Source organism: Diplotaxodon limnothrissa, linkage group LG8, assembly GCF_057381915.1.
Source record: "Diplotaxodon limnothrissa isolate DT_005_m linkage group LG8, D_limnothrissa_male_GT1.1, whole genome shotgun sequence".
Taxonomy (NCBI): domain Eukaryota; kingdom Metazoa; phylum Chordata; class Actinopteri; order Cichliformes; family Cichlidae; genus Diplotaxodon; species Diplotaxodon limnothrissa.
In genome coordinates this window covers 31,364,948-31,384,492 of record NC_140603.1, presented here as the reverse complement: position 1 = coordinate 31,384,492, position 19,545 = coordinate 31,364,948, and the positions used below count along the sequence as shown (strand labels likewise).

The following is a 19,545-nucleotide window of genomic DNA, read 5'->3' as shown; positions in this document are numbered from 1 at the left end:
AAAGTTTAATTATAAAAAAGCTAAAGACTTTGTATTTTGGTTAATACCTACATTACATTAATATTTTTAAAGCTTTTGTTTCTTTTGGGTTTCTGCCAGCAACCGTATTTGACTTCAAATTCTGCACTTTGTCATTTTGACCATTTACCATTTCTCTGAGTTATCCTCAGTGTTCAAATGAAGCAGTATCAGAATCTGTTGTTTTAAAAGTTGCATCCTGCTGTTGTACTTTTATTATTCCAGATGATATTTTTCTATCCCTGCTGTGAGTCTAAACACTGAACATCTGAAGAGTTGGCGATTAAAAATGGAAACCGAACAAGGAGCAGTCTGTGTTTTGTTGCTTATGTTGGATTATTGAGTCCAAGTGCATTTTCACCAGAATAATCCAATCCAAATCAGTTCAGCATCATTCAAAGACCAGTAATTCACAACAACAGTCAACTAAATATACTTTAATAAGGTAAAGACGACACAAAATTAGTCAGAGCACCTATATAAGCATCAATGGTGACAGTGGGAAGTAAAAACTAGAGTAGAATAGAATAGAATGCCTTTTCTTTACTGTGTTTGGATCATCCAATAACCTGATGTTTGTTGTTACAACCTTTGTTTACTTTCTGACTGCGGTCGCCCTGCATTCAGTTTAAGAACTCTGAGCAGATACTCTGACTTCATTTTCAAAGAGGAAAGCTTCATGTGGGCATGAACTACAGACTTTGTTACAGTTCACTGGCTGTGTGTGTGTGTGTGTGTGTGTGTGTGTGTGTGTGTGTGTGTGTGTGTGTGTGTGTGTGTGTGTGTGTGTGTGTGTGTGTGTGTGTGTGTGTGTGTGTGTGTGTGCGCGTGATTAGATGGACTAAATCTGACAGGCAAAGAAATCAAGTTCAAACTGCAGCAACTTCAGAGCATCAGCAGTAATGAGCACTGACGTGTGTGTGTGTGTGTGTGTGTGTGTGTGTGTGTGTGTGTGTGTGTGTGTGTGTGTGTGTTGGTCACGACTGCACACCTGACCTTACAAACTGATTCTAAGCTGATAAAGTCAGAGATATCAGTGAGTGAGGAGGTGTGAGGGTATGCTGAGCAATGAAGATGAACTCCTGAGAGAGAAAAGGAGACAAAGGACAGACCTGTGAATCTGATTGGTTGAAGGTTTGTGTTCTCCTCCTCCTCCCTCTTAATCTTACTTTGGGCCCATGACCTCCTTTCTTCCCTTCTTCCTCCTCCACATCCTGTCGGTTCGTTTATCGTCTGAGATCTTCATCCTCCCCGCCTCCTCCTCCTTTTCTTCTCTTGCTTGTTTCTGATCAGGTCACATCTCTCCAGGATGTCTGAGAGGAGGTGCTCCCCGGAGGACGACTGCTCTTCTCTCCTTTCGCGGCTCGGCTCAGACTCTCCTCGACCTCGGATGAAGTATGGCGGGATGTTCTGCAATGTCGAGGGAGCGTTCGAGAACAAGACACTGAACTTTGAGTCGTTGGGTCTGCGGCCGCAGCGATGCCAAGCCACTTGCACCCACAGCCGAGATGGAGGCCACGCCGCCAGAAGAGGACACACATCTGGACACACTCGGGAAAATTGTGGCAAGAGAGAGGTTTGTATTATTTCTAGTGAATTGAAAATGTGAGTTCTGTTTATCCTTGTAATGCTCATATCCTGCTGATCTCACCTTTCAACCTTCACACAACTCAGAGTTACTGACCATCAGATGGTGAGTGTTTATTTTGCTTCAGTCATTTGTTACAGATAAGTATAGTCATGTGACACATCATTGATAAGACGGCTTGGAACAACTTTGTATCGTATTACAAAGTTCATGGGCATACGGTTAGTGTGACCCCAGGCTGTGGAGACTTCACTTCATTTCCAGTTTTTCTTCCTTCCACTTCAGTTTCTAATGAAATGTCACAGACACAGTTCACGATTCAGTTTCACTTTAAAATAATTATTCAGCAATTCATATCCTCCCCACGGTCACAGCAGACAGGTCTGTTACATCACGTTCTCATCCCTCGTGCAGTAAATCACAACGATTAATTGCTCTCAGAAGTTAGAGGCTGATTGTAGATTTGTTTCTTCTATCCGCTCATCTCATAAATAATTCAAGACTTCATTCACTGTACTGTGATTACTGAGCGTACTACAGTAACACCTCCCTGGGTAATGCTATATTTTAGTACGATACCGAACTAAATATCAGGGATGGGAATCCTCGTGCCGCTCCCTACAGTACTGACTAAAAACTAAAAGAACTGAGAACCTGAAACAAGGCTCAGCAGCAGGTACACTCAGGTGTGGTATATTTAGGTATTTGAGAGGAGTTACTTGTTACATGTAAGGAAATATCAGTCTGATATCAGCAGCATATCAATCAGACACACATCTCCAAAAGTTGACTTGGATGAGTGACGAAACGTTTCTGTGTGTGTGTGTGTGTGTGTGTGTGTGTGTGTGTGTGTGTGTGTGTGTGTGTGTGTGTGTGTGTGTGTGTGTGTGTGTGTGTGTGGACTAAGAGTCAAACTACAGATGAAGGTGAGGATAAACAGATCCTTCAGGCCTCAGCAGATAAAGATTCCTTTACTGTCGTTGTACTTACAGAGAAATTGGAGCAGACTAGCACACGTGCATTATTACATGCTTTCACTCGTGATTCATTCTACAGAATAAAATAACAATAAAATAAAAATAGACAGACTAATAAACAAAAGTATGCGTACAGTTCTACTAAAAGGATTAAATGACAGTGCAGCCATGCAGCATGAGTGTTATTGTTCTGTACTGTGTGTAATTATATCCAAATAAAAAATATCCAACTCACATCACTCAATAAATCTGTGACCACTAGTTGACACTAAGAGCCAATCAGAAGCCACGAGAGGTCTAATCTCCTTTCAGAATAAAAGGCTGTTAATTTGCTCTAAAACCTGAGGAGTTTAAATATCTGAAAGTTGATGTTGATGAAAAAGTTCAAGCTGAGCTGAAGCTGTTCTTTGTTTAGTCACCGGATCTCCTAATTTAATAAAAACACAGCAGCATCTGCTCAGTTCATAGACTCGAGGTGGACTCGGAGAGAAATCAGTTTAAAGCACTTAAAACATTATAAACACTTTAAAGCATTTGATCATTTTGACTCGTTGCTGTTAGTCTGAACTGGAACCAGACATCATTCTGAGGAGATGACCGTTGTTTCAACGCAAACTGACTGCCGAGGCTGCAAGAACCTGGCATCTGACCAACGATTTCACTTGTTCAGATCCACTCCTGCGACGGATGCAGCTTCCCTGATGTCCGCGCTGTTTATGAGCGCCTCAGTGTGTTACAGCAGCCGTTTAACTCCACATTTCCACTCTCATCTCGAAACTTCGACTTTATTCAAAAAATGATCAATAAAATATATATTTTCTTAATGTGCCTCCAATACTCGTACTCTTACTCTGATTACTCTAAGAAGACACGTTCGGGAGATTTACTTTGAAGCTCCCACCGGAAGCTGTGTCAGGCTGTGTTGTCGGAAACGTGACGTCAGTGTCGACGGGCGCAACAATAGCTGCTGTGTCTGTGTGCGTGTGTGAGCGGATCAATCAGCTGATCACAGATCGATCGGGATGTCGTTCCAGGCCAAGAAGAGCAGCGCGAGACACGCGGTAGGTCCACCCGAGCCGGGCCGAGCCGGGGCAAACCAACCGGTGATGCTGCGGCTCCGCCGGTCAGTCAGAAGCATACCGAGGCTGGGAAGCGAGCCGAGCCGGGCCGGGCGGGGCGGGGCTGATTAGACACGTCTACCTCGGCCTGGCTCGGCTTGGCTCGGTTTGCAGAGGTCACGGATGCTGACAGGTTTTTTCACGCTGCCTTCAGGGGAGGTCGATAAAAATGCACGGGTTAAAACCTGAGCCAGTTCCAGTCCTGGCACAGCACGGTTCGATTTGTTTCAGTTCACCTGTCAGGTGACAGGATCCACGTTTTACGCGTGTTTTTAAAAACAGTTCATCCGTCCTGCTCACCTGTGGCAGTGGGAGGGGCAGCATTTGGTCTATCCAGGTAATTCAGGGTATATCACCATGGTAACTGATGCTGTAGACCCAACCTGCTCCAGAGCAGAGATCAGCAGGTATGAACTCACCAGCACTAACCAATCAGATCTTTCGGAGCTCAGACGGCTGGAGCGTCTGAAGTGTTTTAGTTTAAAACACTAATCTGCTGTGTTTTCATATTTCTCCATACTGGCGACTTTATTTCTGTAAATGTATTTATTGGTATAGTGAAACTGCAGGACTGCGGTTTCACCACTTTGAGCCACGTAGCGTATATTTGTTCTTTGTTCTTATTCTTTCTTCAGTGCGATAAACCCGAGTAAGGCTGCAGGCCACAGGAGGAAACTACAGCTGGCCTTAATGTTCAAACACTCGATATTTGATAAAACCCGTGCTCACCAGTTTACCTCCTTTACTTCCTGCTTCATATAAACTTTATTCACACAGCAGCTCGTTTACAGTCTGACCGCAGTGTTTACAGCACTCACACATGCTTTATCTCCCTTTGTAAGGTCAGGTGTGCAGTCACCATCAGCTAAAAGCTGATTGGCTCTGAATGATGCTAGCATACATTAAAAACATGTAGACAGCGATAACTGTTCGCTGACAGCTGCCAACATCTGCGAACAAATATGATTCTATAAAGTTGTTCTATATAGTGTTTAACTGTTCATATAGAGCGTTATTAAATTTAATGCTAATGCAATCATGTGGCACGTTGACTTCTGAGGAAATTTTAGATGCACTCATCATCAGAAAGGTTGCCGACCCCTGGTCTAGTGGGTGACGTTGGGGTGGCAGCCTCCATCTGTGTTGTATCACGAGATTGGATTGCACCAAACAGATGTTCAAGTTCAAGAAATCCAGGCTTTCTTTGAGTTACTCCTCCAATCAGGGACCTCATCAGAGGCGATGCACATCTGTAAAACTGTGACTGCAGATAATCGGCTGAGATTAGTGATCAGAGTTCAGTCCACTCTGAGGTCATCGTCCAGGATTTGCCATGACAACGGGTAAATACAGAGCACAGCCTCCGTTTTAATCTAGAGAAACACCGGCTTCATCTTCAGAACCGGAGACTCGTTTTTACCCGTCTCACATGGATAATAACTGTATATGTGTAATATGACATCATATAATATACATTTTTATATGTTATGAATATTATAAATATTCACGGCCCAGCATAGGGCACTCAGGAGGTGACTGAGGGCAAAGGCATGTTATTCATGCACACAGACACACCGAGTGCTAATGAGGGGAAACACCTGTAACATGCAAAGTAAAAATAAATACAAGACACGAGACTATCAAAATAAAACAGGAAAGAACATAGATGCCAAACACAGAGATAAAGACTAGATCAGAAGCTACAAGGGGACGCAAGGAAGGCAGGAAACAACTAAAACATCAGGAATCAAATAAAAACTGTGACCCTGCCTCCTGACCAACGGTAGCTGAGATAGCCCCATCCCCAACATAATAAGGACAAGCGGAACGAGGATCATTTTGTGAGGAAGAAGAGTCACGTGACCTGTGAAATGCCTCTTTAAACATGAGCAGGCTTAAATTCTAAAGCAGAGAGTCAGAATTACCAGAAAGATGATAATGTGGTGGGAGCTGCTAACTCTGATCCAGCTAACTCAAAGAAAGCGTTCTCAACTTGCTTGGTGGCCACACCTCTCCCGTCGACCCCGTCTGAATCTGCAGTCAGAAGCTTCTTTCCTATGATCTATGCACCATCCTCTCTGTTTCCAGGGCGACCGTCTGATCATCAAAGGAGGAAAGATTGTCAATGACGACCAGTCGTTCTACGCTGATATCTATATTGAGGATGGGACAATCAAGTAAATATATTCTCTTTTTTCTCACTGATGTAATCATTCTGATTTAAAGAGGAACAAACATGTCCTCGTGTTCCACACATGGCAAACGAAACACGCAAATTCACTGAAGAAAAAACGTTTTCCTCATCTGAAGAACAACATAGCCCTTCATGTTTAAAACCAAGTTTTCTTTGACTCAAAAAGGTCAATGTTTCAGGTATATGTTGGGGTTATTGGTTCCTCTGATGGAGCATTTGCAGTGTATTTTCTGTAATTAGTTGGTTTTTTTTAGTGGGGGGCATTTGGTCATTGAGAAGACCAAATTTCACTGTGATCTTGAAAGTTCATCGATATTTGTTCACGTTTGTACTAATGCTGACACCCTGGATTCAGAGCAGGAGAGGCAGCTTCAGTGGAGTTTCTTAACAAATCATTTCCTCTGCGTCTCTCTGAGCTCTTCCTGAAACGGTTGGATCTTTGTGTCAAACCAGATGTTCTCATCCGAGTCATTGCTCACGTATGTCTGTGATAGGCAGCAGAATTTGGATCATACTGACCTTCAGTCTAAAGGCTGCATCTGAAAACTGGTTTCCAGCTGTTTGGACCGCACTGAGTTCTTCACACATAATCTTTATTTCATTTAATTTACTTTTAAAATCTCACTGGTTGGGTGTCAGGTTTTTACTTGTGGTCGGTGTGAATCGCCTTCACTTTGTCCCTGTGTTTGAGAATCTTCATAATCAACCTTCCCAGTGTGGCCTAAGCATCTCCCCATCCCGTCGTGGTGCTCTCTCCACACTGAGCAGCTCTTTTGTCCATTTTTATCCAAAGACCAGCACATCTGGTCCTTCAGCCTCTGCCACTTGAGGCGGCTGTAGCTCAGGTGGTGGAGCAGGTCACCTACTAATTGGAAGGTTGGTGGTTTGATACCCATCTGCTCCAGCCTGCATGCTTTATGCAAGATATCAACCCCCATCTGCTTTCTGATGCATCCACTGGAGTATGAATGTGTGTAAATGTTACATAGAAAAAAAGGCTTAAAGTGCTCAGAAAGAGTAGAAAAGTCAATTTACAAGCTTTAGGGTGTTCTTCATGACGTCTTCAAGCAAAAGTTTATCTTCCAAAGTTTTATTCCTAAACTCTCTTTACTTCAGAGAATCAGCATCATCTTGAGCTGTAGACAATCACAGCTCAGTCTCTGACAGAGCAGTCCTTCATCTGCTTCCTCATCTTTAAAAAAGTCAGAGATGAGGTGCTGGTTTCTCTTCTTTGGCCATCCCGAGCTCCAGTCGTCTTCTCCCAGGGTGTTCTTAGATCTGCTTCATTGTTTTTAACCTTTTGCTTGCTCATCTTACCAGAAGTGAAAACGAGAAAATCCAAAAGCCCGGTTTACTGTAAGTCAGGGGTGTCCAACTCCAGGCCTTGATTTTAGATCTCACCCTGGGTCAACACACCTGAATCAAATGATGAGTTCATTACCAGGCCTCTGGAGAACTTCAACACATGCTGGCGAGGTCATGTAGCCATTTAAATCAGCTGTGTTGGATCAAGGACACATCTAAACCCCGCAGGACACCGGCCCTCGAGGCCTGGCGTTCCCCACCCCTGCTGGAAGTATACTAGTGGTCTTCATCGAGCACTGGTACAACACAGCAAAGTATATTTCATCAGGTTACTCCTATAGTCAGATGTCGAGTGAACATTCTAATCGATAATTACACCAATGACACCTCGGACTTCCTGTTGTGTCCTGATCAGACAGATCGGCGAGAACCTGATTGTCCCGCCCGGCGTGAAAACGGTGGACGCATATGGTCAGCTGGTGATCCCTGGAGGAATCGACGCCAACACAAACCTGTACTCACCGCAGAAAGGCCTGAACCCGGCAGATGACTTCTACCAGGGAACTAGAGCCGCCCTGTCCGGAGGAACCACCACCATTAGTCAGTAACCAATACTCGATCAATACCATCTGGCCTCAGTGTGATGTGCTAACGGTAAGCTGGTTGTGTTGGCAGTGGACCACGTGCTGGTGGAGCCGGGGACTAGTTTACTAACGGCATTTGACCAGTGGAAAGATGCGGCAGAGCAGAGGGCGTGCTGCGACTTCTCCCTCCATGTGGACATCACCCGCTGGCACGAAGGGCTGTACGAGGAGCTGGAGACACTTGTCAAGGACAAAGGTCAAGATTGCCAAGCAATAATCAATAAGCTCATTATCAATTATAGTCAGATATCGCAAGACACAGAGGGTGAACTGTAGTCTGGCTGAGTATAAACTGCAGTACTCTGTGTTTCAGGTGTGAACTCCTTCCTCTTCTTCATGGCCTACAAAGATAAGTACCAGAGCTCCGACTCTCAGGTGTGCAGACAGAGTAACTTCTCATTAATCGTTTCTTTTTGTTAGTTTTGCTTTCATTTTACCGTTGTCATGGTTTCAGCTCTATGAGGCCTTCAGTGTCCTCCGTGATCTCGGAGCCATCGCGCAGGTCCATGCTGAGAATGGTGACATCATTGATGAGGTAACTGAGCAAAACTCTGACTGTTCATTTAATAAAGAGCAGAAAACTGAAAGTTGGTGTTTCACAGTTGGCTTGAATCAGTTAAATGAGTCCAAACTAAGGATGAGCATAATGCAAACAGAAGCTGGAGACAACTGTTTGTGTCTTGAGGTGACTGTTGATGTGATTTGGCGATATGTAAATAAAACAAAATTGAACTGAATTAAGTGTTGTAGTCAGAAGCAAAAAAAGGTTGTTTTTTTTAGTGTTTATTGAAGTTATGCATGAAATAAAATGTACATTATTTGATGGCTTCCTTTGTTCTAAGACTCATATATGTACAGTAGTCTGGGTGACCGCCATCACTTCAAGTACTTTTTCTTCAAGCAGGTACGAAAAAAGAGAAAGAAAAGAAAGCACACAAACAAACATATCTAAAGACAGATACAGTTTGTAACTATCCAGAGAGAGAGCAATTGCAAAGCCAACACACTCAGTAGCAGATGGTGACATAGCATTAGTACATGTTATTATAACAAACAAAAATTTAAACAACCATTCCTTCAATGATGAATATCATCACATAGCGGAGCCATTCTCCCCAGTGTTTTACAAATTTCTCATACTCAAAATTCACTAAAAAAGTTATCTTTTCCATCTTATACATCTCAAAAGTTACATCAATCCAGCTGTTTAATGTTGGTGGATCCTATGTTAGCCATCTTTTGGTCGGTGCCTTTTTACTTGCAGCTAGCAGTTCACATAGTTAGTATTTATCTATACACTTTATGTCTGAGGCCATGTGTCCTAAAAATATGGATTTGAAATCAAAGGCTAAATATGTACTAAAGATGTTTTGCATCACTTTATGGACATCTCTCCAGTAGTTATTCTTACAATCCCAAAATACAGTGGCTTGCAAAAGTATTCGGCCCCTTGAACTTTCCCACATTTTGTCACATTACAGCCACAAACATGAATCAATGTTATTGGAATTCCAGGTGAAAGACCAACACAAAGTGGTGCACACGTGAGAAGTGGAACGAAAATCATACATGATTCCAAACATGTTTTACAAATAAATAACTGAAAGTGGGGTGTGCGTAATTATTCAGCCCCTGAGTCAATGCTTTGTAGAACCAGCTTTTGCTGCAGTTCCAGCTGCCAGTCTTTTAGGGTCTGTCTCTACCAGCTTTGAAGATCTACAGACTGAAATCTTTGCCCATTCTTCTTTGCAAAACAGCTCCAGCTCAGTCAGATTAGATGGACAGCGTTTGTGAACAGCAGTTTTCAGATCTTGCCACAGATTCTGGATTGGATTTAGATCTGGACTTTGACTGGGCCATTCTAACACATGGATATGTTTTGTTTTAAACCATCCCATTGTTGCCCTGGCTTTATGTTTAGGGTCGTTGTCCTGCTGGAAGCTGAACCTCCGCCCCACTCTCAAGTCTTTTGCAGACTTCAAGAGGTTTTCTTCCAAGATTGCCCTGTATTTGGCTCCATCCATCTTCCCATCAACTCTGACCAGCTTCCCTGTCCCTGCTGAAGAGAAGCCCCCCCAGAGCATGATGCTGCCACCACCATATCTGACAGTGGGGATGGTGTGTTCAGAGTGATGTGCAGTGTTAGTTTTCACACACAGCGTTTTGCATTTTGGTCTCATCTGACCAGAGCAGCTTCTTCCACATGTTTGCTGTGTCCCCCACATGGCTTGTGGCAAACTGCAAACGGGACTTCTTCTGGTTTTCTGTTAACAATGCTTTCTTCTTGCCACTCTTCCATAAAGGCCAACTTTGTGCAGTGCACGACTAATAGTTGTCCTGTGGACAGATTCCCCCACCTGAGCTGTAGATCTCTGCAGCTCGTCCAGAGTCACCATGGGCCTCTTGGCTGCATTTCTGATCAGCTCTCCTTGTTCGGCCTGTGAGTTTAGGTGGACGGCCTTGTCTTGGCAGGTTTACAGTTGTGCCATACTCCTTCCATTTCTGAGTGATGGCTTGAACAGTGCTCCGTGGGATGTTCAAGGCTTGGGAAATCTTTGTGTAGCCTAAGCCTGCTTTAAATTTCTCAATAACTTCATCCCTGACCTGTCTGCTGTGTTCTTTGGACTTCATGGTGTTGTTGCTCCCAATATTCCTTTAGACGGCCTCTGAGGCCGCCGCCGCCGCCGTCTTCTTCTTCTTCTTCTTCTTCTTCTTCGTGTTTAACGGCGGTTGGCAACCAACAAAAAGGAGCATTACCGCCTCCTACTGCTCCGGAGTATGGGTCAAACCTCTGAGGCCGTCACAGAGCAGCTGTATTTGTACTGACATTAGATTACACACAGGTGCACTCTATTTAGTCATTAGCACTCATCAGGCAACGTCTATGGGCAACTGACTGCACTCAGACCAAAGGGGCTGAATAATTACGCACACCCCACTTTGCAGTTATTTATTTGTAACAAATGTTTGGAGTCATGTATGATTCTCGTTCCACTTCTCACGTGTGCACCACTTTGTGTTGGTCTTTCACGTGGAATTCCAATAACATTGATTCATGTTTGTGGCTGTAATGTGACAAAATGTGGGAAAGTTCAAGGGGGCCCAATCCTTTTGCAAGCCACTGGATGGTAGTGGTGAGCTGTGTCATAGCCACAGTTCCTCCAACATTCACAGCTTCCATTACCATAATGAGCCTTTAAAGCTGGGGTGTCTCTGGTCTGACACCCTGCAGCGAACCACTACTATGGTTTGCGTGTGGTTCACAAATAGCTTGTAGGTACACTGCTGCCTCCTGCCAGAATGTGACATCCTCTAATGACATGGCAGAGAGAGATTTTAACACAACAAACAGACTCACACCCTTTGATTTTGTCATTTTACCTGTTCCTGGAGAATAAGGTTCATGCTCAGTTTCACTGTTTGGTTACCCGAGGCTTTAACTGGTGTAAATATGTTTTAACTGGTATATACTGGTTTGTTTCAGGAGCAGAAGAAGCTTCTCTGTCTTGGCATTACTGGACCTGAAGGACATGTTATATCGCACTCAGAAGAGGTACGCACACCTGAGACACACTCCTGTGCAGATTGTGGCTGATGTGTTGGCATGTTGCATATTTCTGATGTGTGTTTTTGTGTGTGCTTCAGGTAGAGACTGAGGCAGTGTATCGGGCCATCACCATTGCCAAACAGTCCAACTGCCCGCTGTACATTACCAAGGTAATGAGCAAATCTGCTGCTGATGTCATCGCCAAAGCCAGGAAGAAAGGTGAGGGCGTCAGCTTCGTCCTTTTGGCCTTTAATCCAGATTTAACAGGTTTCATTCAGACCCTTATTTGGGGTCCTGAGCCTTCAGAGTCAGAGGGTGAATGCTGAGCTCAGCTGGTGGTCCTTCTGTTTCCCGGCTCACCCATCTCTACAAGGTCTTAAATAATCAGGCCCCATCTTATCTTAATGACCTTGTAGTACCATATCACCCTATCAGAGCACTTTGCTCTCACACTGCAGGCCTACTTGTTGTTCCTAGAGTATTTAAAAGTAGAACGGGAGGCAGAGCCCCAGTGAAGCCCCAGATCTGTTGTTCAGTTTTTTCGTAAAGATCTGGCCTAATGTGCAATAGACCTTCTTCCCATAGCTTCGCTACCTACAAGTCATAGTTACAGTCTCACCAAACCTGAAAATGGAAAAATATATTACCAAGGGTTTCACAGCTGGCACATTTGCACTTCCACTTCTCCTGTAGGTGCAGGGTTCTTTTCTGTAGAGAAAAGGACAAGTCTCTTTGTCCATCAGTTACCAAGGTCTAAATAATATCACCATCCAAAACAAATATCCACTCCCCCCACTGCTGTATCCCCCTTTTAGATAGATTTTATTTTTTTATTTTATTTCAAACATGCAAATATAACTAAAATAACAAGAGAAAAAACAAAACTTAAAAAACATCAAGTTTGAATGTTGAATTCCCACAGAGCACAACGGTGTTCTTTAAACTGCGAAACACCTTGCATCCAAAGAAGAGGATGAGTGGAAGACTGCATTTAGTAAAGATTTAGGACATTTTGAATACCTCGTAATGCCTTTTGGATTAATCTGTGCACCATCTGTGTTTCACATGGTCCGTGACTTCCTGAACTGTTTCTCCTTTGTCTACTGAGATGATAACTAGATTTCAATCCAGGGGGGCCTTCTTCCCAGGCTTTAATTTCACAATTACTCATCGACCAGGTTCTCGGAATGCAAAGCCCGATTTTCTCTCTGAGTTTCACTCACCTCCAAGATGAAGTCACTGATCTGAATTGCCAAAAGGGATGAATTTTATCCAGGTGGCGGTCCACCCAACCGGCTGTATGTTCCATCCAACATCCATTAATGAGTCATCCACTGGCTCCATTCCTCTAAGTTGGCCTGCCATCCCAGTAAGAACCGGGCTATCACTCTTCTTCAACGCTCCTTCTGGTGGCCGTCCTTGATCAAAGAAGCCTGGTAGCATTTTTCTGCATGTCTTCTGTGTGCTCAAAACAAATCTGTCAGTTCACCTCCAGCCAGCCTCCTGCACCCTCTTACAACCTCGGAACAACCTTGGTCTCACATCCCAGTGGACTTCATCATTGGTCTGCCTCCCTCGGAGGGTAAAACAGTCCTTCTCACCATCATAGACTATTTTTCAAAGGCTGTACATATTTTCGCCCTCTCCAAACTCCAGTCTGCGCTAGAAGCTGCTCAACCCCATGGTCCACCATGTTTTCCGATTTCACGGTATATTTCAACACATTGTGTCATATCGTGGCCCACAATTTACACCTCGAGTCTGGAGAGACGAGCAGGTGAGCTTGTCTTCTGGTTTCCATCCACAGACTAAAGGGCAGGTGGAGAGGGCACGTCAGGAGCCGGAGGCTGCTCTTCAATGTCTTGCATCCTCCAATAAGGCAACTTGGAGCCAACCAATTTCTTGGATCGAATTTGCTCACAATTCGCTGGCATCTTCTGCTACGGGTTTGTCATCTTTCGAAGTGTCTCTGGGCTACGTCTGTTTCCAACTTTTGAAGGTGAAATTTCCTTCTGTTCAACTTCATGTCAGTCATTGCCGCAGGATCTGGAGGGCCACTCGAGCAGCCCTGTTATGGACAAAAGAACAAAACAAGTTTCCTGACAGCCTTTGGCGTACCACTGTTGCTACCTATCACCCAGGTCAGAAGGTATGGTTGTTCTTAGATTCTGACATTCTCAGGTCAGAATCTGATTAATACACCTAGCAGAGATTTGGTTGTTAGCCGGTTCCTATTTATGCTGGAAGAAGGCAGTCTCTGAATGTTTGTGACGCTGGGCTTCCTCCATATCTGGTCATTTGTCTCCTTCGTTTGCCAAACCAGCCACTTACCCTCTGCTCCTGTTCACGCAGGAATCCTGGACTCTGAGAGAGGTCTGAGTGACTGTTCTGGACTGTCAGTAGTTTGGTGCCAGTTTCTAGAGTTGTCGCTGGCCGCACCTGTGGCTTGGATCAGGAGCCTCTGGATTTCCAGCTGTCCTGAAACACAACATTTACATTTTTCTGGACTGGATGTCGAGCTGTCTGAGCTTTTCATTTGGTGAACTAACCACCATGTTCAAGTCATACAGAGAAAGGGGTCACCTAAGCCAGTTTACTTTGACAGACTGCACACAGCTCTGGGGTAACTTGTTACCATAAACAACACCCCCAGCCTCAGGTACTGATACTTTAAAAGCAACTTGGTGCCCTAAAGTTGAACTTCTTTGTCCTCAGGCATGGTGGTGTATGGGGAACCAATCACAGCTGGCCTGGCTACCGACGGCTCCCATTATTGGTCGAAAGACTGGGCCATAGCTGCTGCCTTCGTCACAAGCCCGCCCCTTAACCCTGATCCTTCGACTCCGCAGTACTTGACCTCCCTGTTAGCATGGTAAGCATTTCATGGGGCGATCGTGGCTCAACAGTTGGGAGTTCGCCTTGTAATCGGAAGGTTGCCGGTTCGAGCCCCGGCTTGGACAGGTCGTTGTGTCCTTGGGCAAGACACTTCACTACTGGTGGTGGTCAGAGGGCCCGGTGGCGCCAGTGTCCGGCAGCCTCGCCTCTGTCAGTGCGCCCCAGGGTGGCTGTGGCTACAATGTAGCTGCCATCACCAGTGTGTGAATGTGTGCGTGGATGTGTGTGTGGATGGGTGGATGACTGGTTGTGTAAAGCGCTATACAAATACAGGCCATTTACTACCCCTCACCTGAACCATTGAGATGTCACAGGTGACCCTTACAAGTGCTTGCTGTGTGTTTTCCAGTGGAGACCTCCAAGTAACCTCCAGCGCTCAGGCCAGCTTTTCCACCGCTCAGAAAGCTGTTGGTAAAGACAACTTCACTTCGATTCCAGAGGGAACTAATGGCATAGAGGAGAGGATGTCTGTGGTCTGGGACAGAGCAGTGGTAAGAAAACTTGACCCTCAGTCTCATGGTATCATCAGTGTGAATGTACTGATTCTCCTCCTCCTGATCTCCATCTCTCTGCTTTTACTGTGAGTCCCAGCATTCATGCTGTTTCCACTGTGTTTCTCAGGCCACTGGAATGATGGATGAGAATGAGTTTGTTGCAGTAACCAGCACCAATGCTGCAAAGCTCTTCAGCATGTATCCACGAAAAGGTATGACGTCAGTCACAGGTAAATGTTGTAAAGGATAAATACACCAGATAAATACTGGAGACAGGTTTCTGGGACAAGAGGACAAATTTCAGGGGTGTCAAATATAGGATAGGCCAGGTGAAGACTCCAAGCCACCTCATTGGATGGCACTGAAAAATGTGAATAAATATATATACAACTTTTGCTGCTAATGAATCATACTAGGTCAAAGTAATTACGTAATAAATAAACAATTCAGTGACAATGGACAACAAGTTACCAGATTTTACACAAGCATGTCTTACAGCCCAAAGAGATGTGCTGACAAATTTCTTTCATTTACTACAGCAGCATTTCTTTTTCATCCAGAAAAATTGAGATACATTGCTAAAATTGCTCTTTTTAATAATTTGATATCTCAGAGATTGGCATGGTTAAAACTTCTTTACACTCACAGAGAAGAGAGATTCTTTGGATCAGTCCAAGGACATACCGGCTTTACATCACAAAACACTCCGGCCATCCTGAAGAACAATCTTACAAAGTCTTGCAGCCCTTTCTTCCCCAAACATTAGCTGTTTTTAAGGATTGATGCTTCTGTACACTCAGGTCGGATCGCTGTTGGATCTGATGCTGATATTGTCATCTGGAATCCGAAGGAGACACGAATCGTTTCTGCAAACACTCACAACCTGGTAATAACACCGCTATAAATCATTTACATCTAGGGTCAAACCTCTTCAAAACTTCTCATCATGATCAATTTCCTGTGTGCAGAACCTAGAGGTCAACATCTTTGAGGGTTTGGAGTTTCGGGGAGTGGCATCGGTGGTGATCAGCGGCGGACGAGTTCTTCTGGAGGACGGAAAACTCAACGTGACCGAAGGTTCAGGACGCTTCATTCCCAGGAAGGCTTTTCCTGATATCGTGTACAAGAGAATCAAAGCCCGTAGCAAGGTAACCGGCAGTTAGCGGCCGCTGAGAGGTAGTTAGTGACAGATGCATGGTAACAGCCTCCACCTGTCCAGTAGGCTAAATGATCCAGTAATCTGGAGGTTTATTTCTTCCCGTTTCAGATGGCCGAAACTCGCGGTGTCCCCCGTGGAAACTACGATGGTCCAGTCCATGATGTCATCAGCATGACTAAATCAGTCCCACCCACCCCGACCACCAGGGGGCCCCCATGTCCAAAAACCCTGACTGGCCCCCGAAATCTCCACCAGTCGGGATTCACCCTCGCAGGTGCTGTTTTCTGGTCAATAATCTGACCAGTGTAAGGTTAGCAATAAAAAACACGATAACAGTGACACTGAAATGATCATCTTCTTGTTTTTCTGTCCAGGAACTCAGATTGATGACCACATACCACGGCGCTCTGCTCAGAGGATTGTGGCACCTCCTGGTGGACGATCCAACATTACGTCATTATCCTAAAACTGGAAGAATGAAGCAGTCGCTGTGAGACTGTCCAACAGTCCTTACAATGACTACTAGCGCTTCATAATAGTAATATTTCATCATGAACTCAAATGCAACCCTCCAAACAACCCTACAGCTAGTCTTAAAATCTTAAACTACTAAATCCTAAATTGAAAGCTCCTGAGTCGTCTAATTGTACTTTTATAAAGCTGTAGTATTTCAGCTAGTAGAAAATGGCAATGCAACTCGATAAATACCAGTAAGCCCTGCTTACACTGAACTACTTCACGTTTCTAAGATAGCAGTACTCCAGCATATAAAAGCATCAAGTACAACTAAGACTGCAAGTTACTAAACAATAGGGGTGCAACGATACACAAAATTCACGGTTCAATATTTTTTCGATACAAAAAAAATGTTCATGCTTTTTTAATTTGTCATTTATTAAAATTATAAATATATATTTAACTCAAAAGTACAGTTTTTAAATTTAATGTTGCTGAAACAACAAAAATAATAAATCTATCTGATGGAGGAATCCCTCATCTTTGGAAAAGAGAGTTTATTAGAGAGAAATGGCTCTTTCCAAAATAAAAGCTCTACTATACGCTTCTTCTGGGCTATATTCTCAGCAGCATATTAAACATATCAGGTCCCCATAAGGAGAATCCTGTGCTAACGGCTGTCTAAATGACTCGGGTAAAGTTTGTAGCATGCTGCTTGTTGTTTTTGTCTGCTTCCACTTGTCTTTGCACTAGGATGATGTCGGAGTAAATGTGCAGTCATATTCGTTGTGTTCCCACTAGTGCTGTCAGCGTTAATCTGAAATGACGTTAACGCCACAACACGGCCAACACGTTAACGAGCTAACTGCGCTAACACACTAGCTCCCACCCATGTAATTGAGCATTGCGTGGCACATCCAACATACTGTTTTACTTTAGTCCATGACGCGCTTACCTTCAGGGTCATACGTCACATGAAAACCAAATTAGTTCCAAAGGCCAGATCTGAATGAGGGTGGGGGAGGTTCAGTTTGCCATGTTGCAACGAGCTTAGCTTCTTCTGTCTCACTAGCTTGCGCTGCGCTCAGTGAATCTGCGCTCGACTACTCCGCCTAGGCTGCACTGTCGAGCGCAGATCCACTGAGCGCTCAACACAGACAGCATCGTCAGAAGAAAAGTTGATAAAATAAATTAAAAATGTTGTATTGTTCGATACATATGCGTACCGAACCGAAAACTCTGTATCGAACGGTTCAATACCGATACGAGTATCGTTGCACCCCTACTAAACAAGTATTACATCAGACAGAGTGGTACCTCTACAAGTACTAAAGCTACCTGACATAAAGGAAGGGTTATAAATTATATGCCATTAGTACTTCAGCTAGTATTTAACCCAGTACAAACCCCACAGTTACCACTAAGTACCACATCAGCATTAGAGCTGTTAGTACTCTGCCCTAAAACTACATAACGACTGTTTTACACCATACAGCAAATACTTTATTCTATAATAGTACTTTACCTAGAACTATGACCCTATAATACTTTAGCCTACTGACTCATTCTGCAGTAGAAGCCCAACAGCAACCCCTACAGTGTTAGTGTAACTAGTACTACACCCTAGAAACATGGTACTGAATGTTTTTGGTATTCTCATCTTCATGTCATTATTTGTCACTCCATCTGTTCTGTCAGCTCTGATAAATGCAGTAGTTGTAGTTTCAGTCGTAGTAGCAGAATTATAACCGAACATTTGTGCTTTCTGTAGTGCTCTTTGATTAGCAGGACATGGTCATGCCACTTCATCGTGAGAGAACTGTCGCAGTCGCACCAGTATTCCTTCAGGTCAGGTTTCTGTTCCAGGTGGAAGCTCCTCTGGTTGCTTTCAGCTGTTGTCTGCGACAGCTGGTTGTGTCAAATGCTTCTGCTTCCTGTTTGTTAGACAGGACTCGTGCCTGTCCGAGTGCCCTTCTAATTCATTCATTTAATGACGTTCTGAAAATCTCCGAATCAGAATTAAACTCCTTCAGATTCACGCAGATGTTCTCTTCTCTGGCTGTGAATGGTGCTAAGAAATCCAGATAGCCTGCAAGTAGCAATCCCTACAAAGCCCACCTCCCAAAGGAGGCTAGCACAGCCACATAATATCATTACACTACAGCTTGATCTGATCTGCACATTCTCAGTAGGATTTCTGACTCTTTCATTGGACTTTACATAACGGCCATTTTTCTCCTTCTTGGAGTGAAACACCGGGGCGAATGCTGAGCCATCAGTTAGGGTTACGTCCATGATCAGATCCTGCTGTAAGTATCCACCATGACCTCTGACCTTTGTCCTCTGATGACCTCAGATTTTTAACAGTGTGTTAGACTTGTACAAAGTTCATTTTGTATTTTTTACACTTTTTGTATCCTGGAAGTGTTAGCATCAGTTAGCTCACAAGTGTCCACGCAGCCCATGGCAACCATGTTTGTGGCAGGCTGTTGCTATAGTAATAAGATGTTGTTTTTCATCTGCACAGCAGCTGGTCAGTCTAGTATGAAGCCAGGCTCAAAAATGGTATCTGTGTCGTGCAGTGTGTTTCTGTAGCAGTCGAACATCTTTCCGTCCTTACAGGTGCACCGGAGCCAGCATAGAGGGCATGAAGTCCTGGTGCACACAGGTCAACATTGTTGTTGTTGTTTTGTTGGTGAATGAAAAAATTTGTTCCAGATGTGATGAGAGCTGCATGAATAAAGGAGGAAGAGAAAAACTGACCATAGAGATGTGTGTTTCCTGAATGTGATGGAATCTTCATCATTCAGACTGAAGTAAGAGCGCTTCGGCGAGCAAGTTTCTATTTTAAGTAGAAATCCAAACGGCACTCGGCCTTCTTCTGGTTTTGGATCCAGGTCCGTTCCTGACACCTTCCATGGTTCAGCTTGTGGGGGGATGTATCGAGTGTGTCGCAGAGTGCGAGGTTTAAGATCAGATTCATTCTCCTAAAACTGGAGACTCTTTTATGTCCTACTTCTTTTAAACGACAGCTTAAGTTGATTTAGATACTTTAGTCATTTTGACTACACAAGGAAAAGGGAAATAAAAAGAAGATCGGACTGAGAAGAAGCAGGATTTGGTCTCATCCAGGTAACGGTAAAGCCTGGG

The 19,545-nt window shown here is 44.1% G+C and overlaps 1 protein-coding gene across 2 annotated transcripts; it reads left to right on the top strand.

Annotated features, from left to right (window-relative positions):
* The first annotated feature begins 1,327 nt into the window (after positions 1 to 1,327).
* Positions 1,328 to 16,405, top strand: dpysl4 (dihydropyrimidinase like 4). Of its 2 annotated transcripts, none has more exons than XM_085361682.1 (15): positions 1,328 to 1,594; positions 5,790 to 5,878; positions 7,616 to 7,800; positions 7,876 to 8,040; positions 8,158 to 8,219; positions 8,299 to 8,379; positions 11,329 to 11,397; positions 11,490 to 11,610; positions 14,107 to 14,263; positions 14,636 to 14,777; positions 14,908 to 14,992; positions 15,581 to 15,666; positions 15,749 to 15,928; positions 16,048 to 16,213; positions 16,314 to 16,405. In XM_085361682.1, the coding sequence occupies exons 1-15, from the start codon at positions 1,328 to 1,330 to the stop codon at positions 16,403 to 16,405; spliced, it is 1,947 nt and encodes a 648-aa protein (XP_085217808.1). The 2 variants fall into 2 exon arrangements, with proteins under 2 accessions (XP_085217808.1, XP_085217809.1); XM_085361683.1 differs by lacking the exon at positions 1,328 to 1,594 and adding an exon at positions 3,606 to 3,644.
* The last annotated feature ends 3,140 nt before the right edge of the window (positions 16,406 to 19,545 follow it).

Coding starts and splice junctions, on each gene's coding strand:
- dpysl4 (XM_085361682.1), top strand. CDS start 1,328: ATGTCTGAGAGGAGGTGCTCCCCGGAGGACGACTGCTCTTCTCTCCTT. Junction 7,801..7,875: donor CGGAGGAACCACCACCATTA/GTCAGTAACCAA, acceptor TTGTGTTGGCAG/TGGACCACGTGCTGGTGGAG. Junction 11,611..14,106: donor CGCCAAAGCCAGGAAGAAAG/GTGAGGGCGTCA, acceptor CTTTGTCCTCAG/GCATGGTGGTGTATGGGGAA.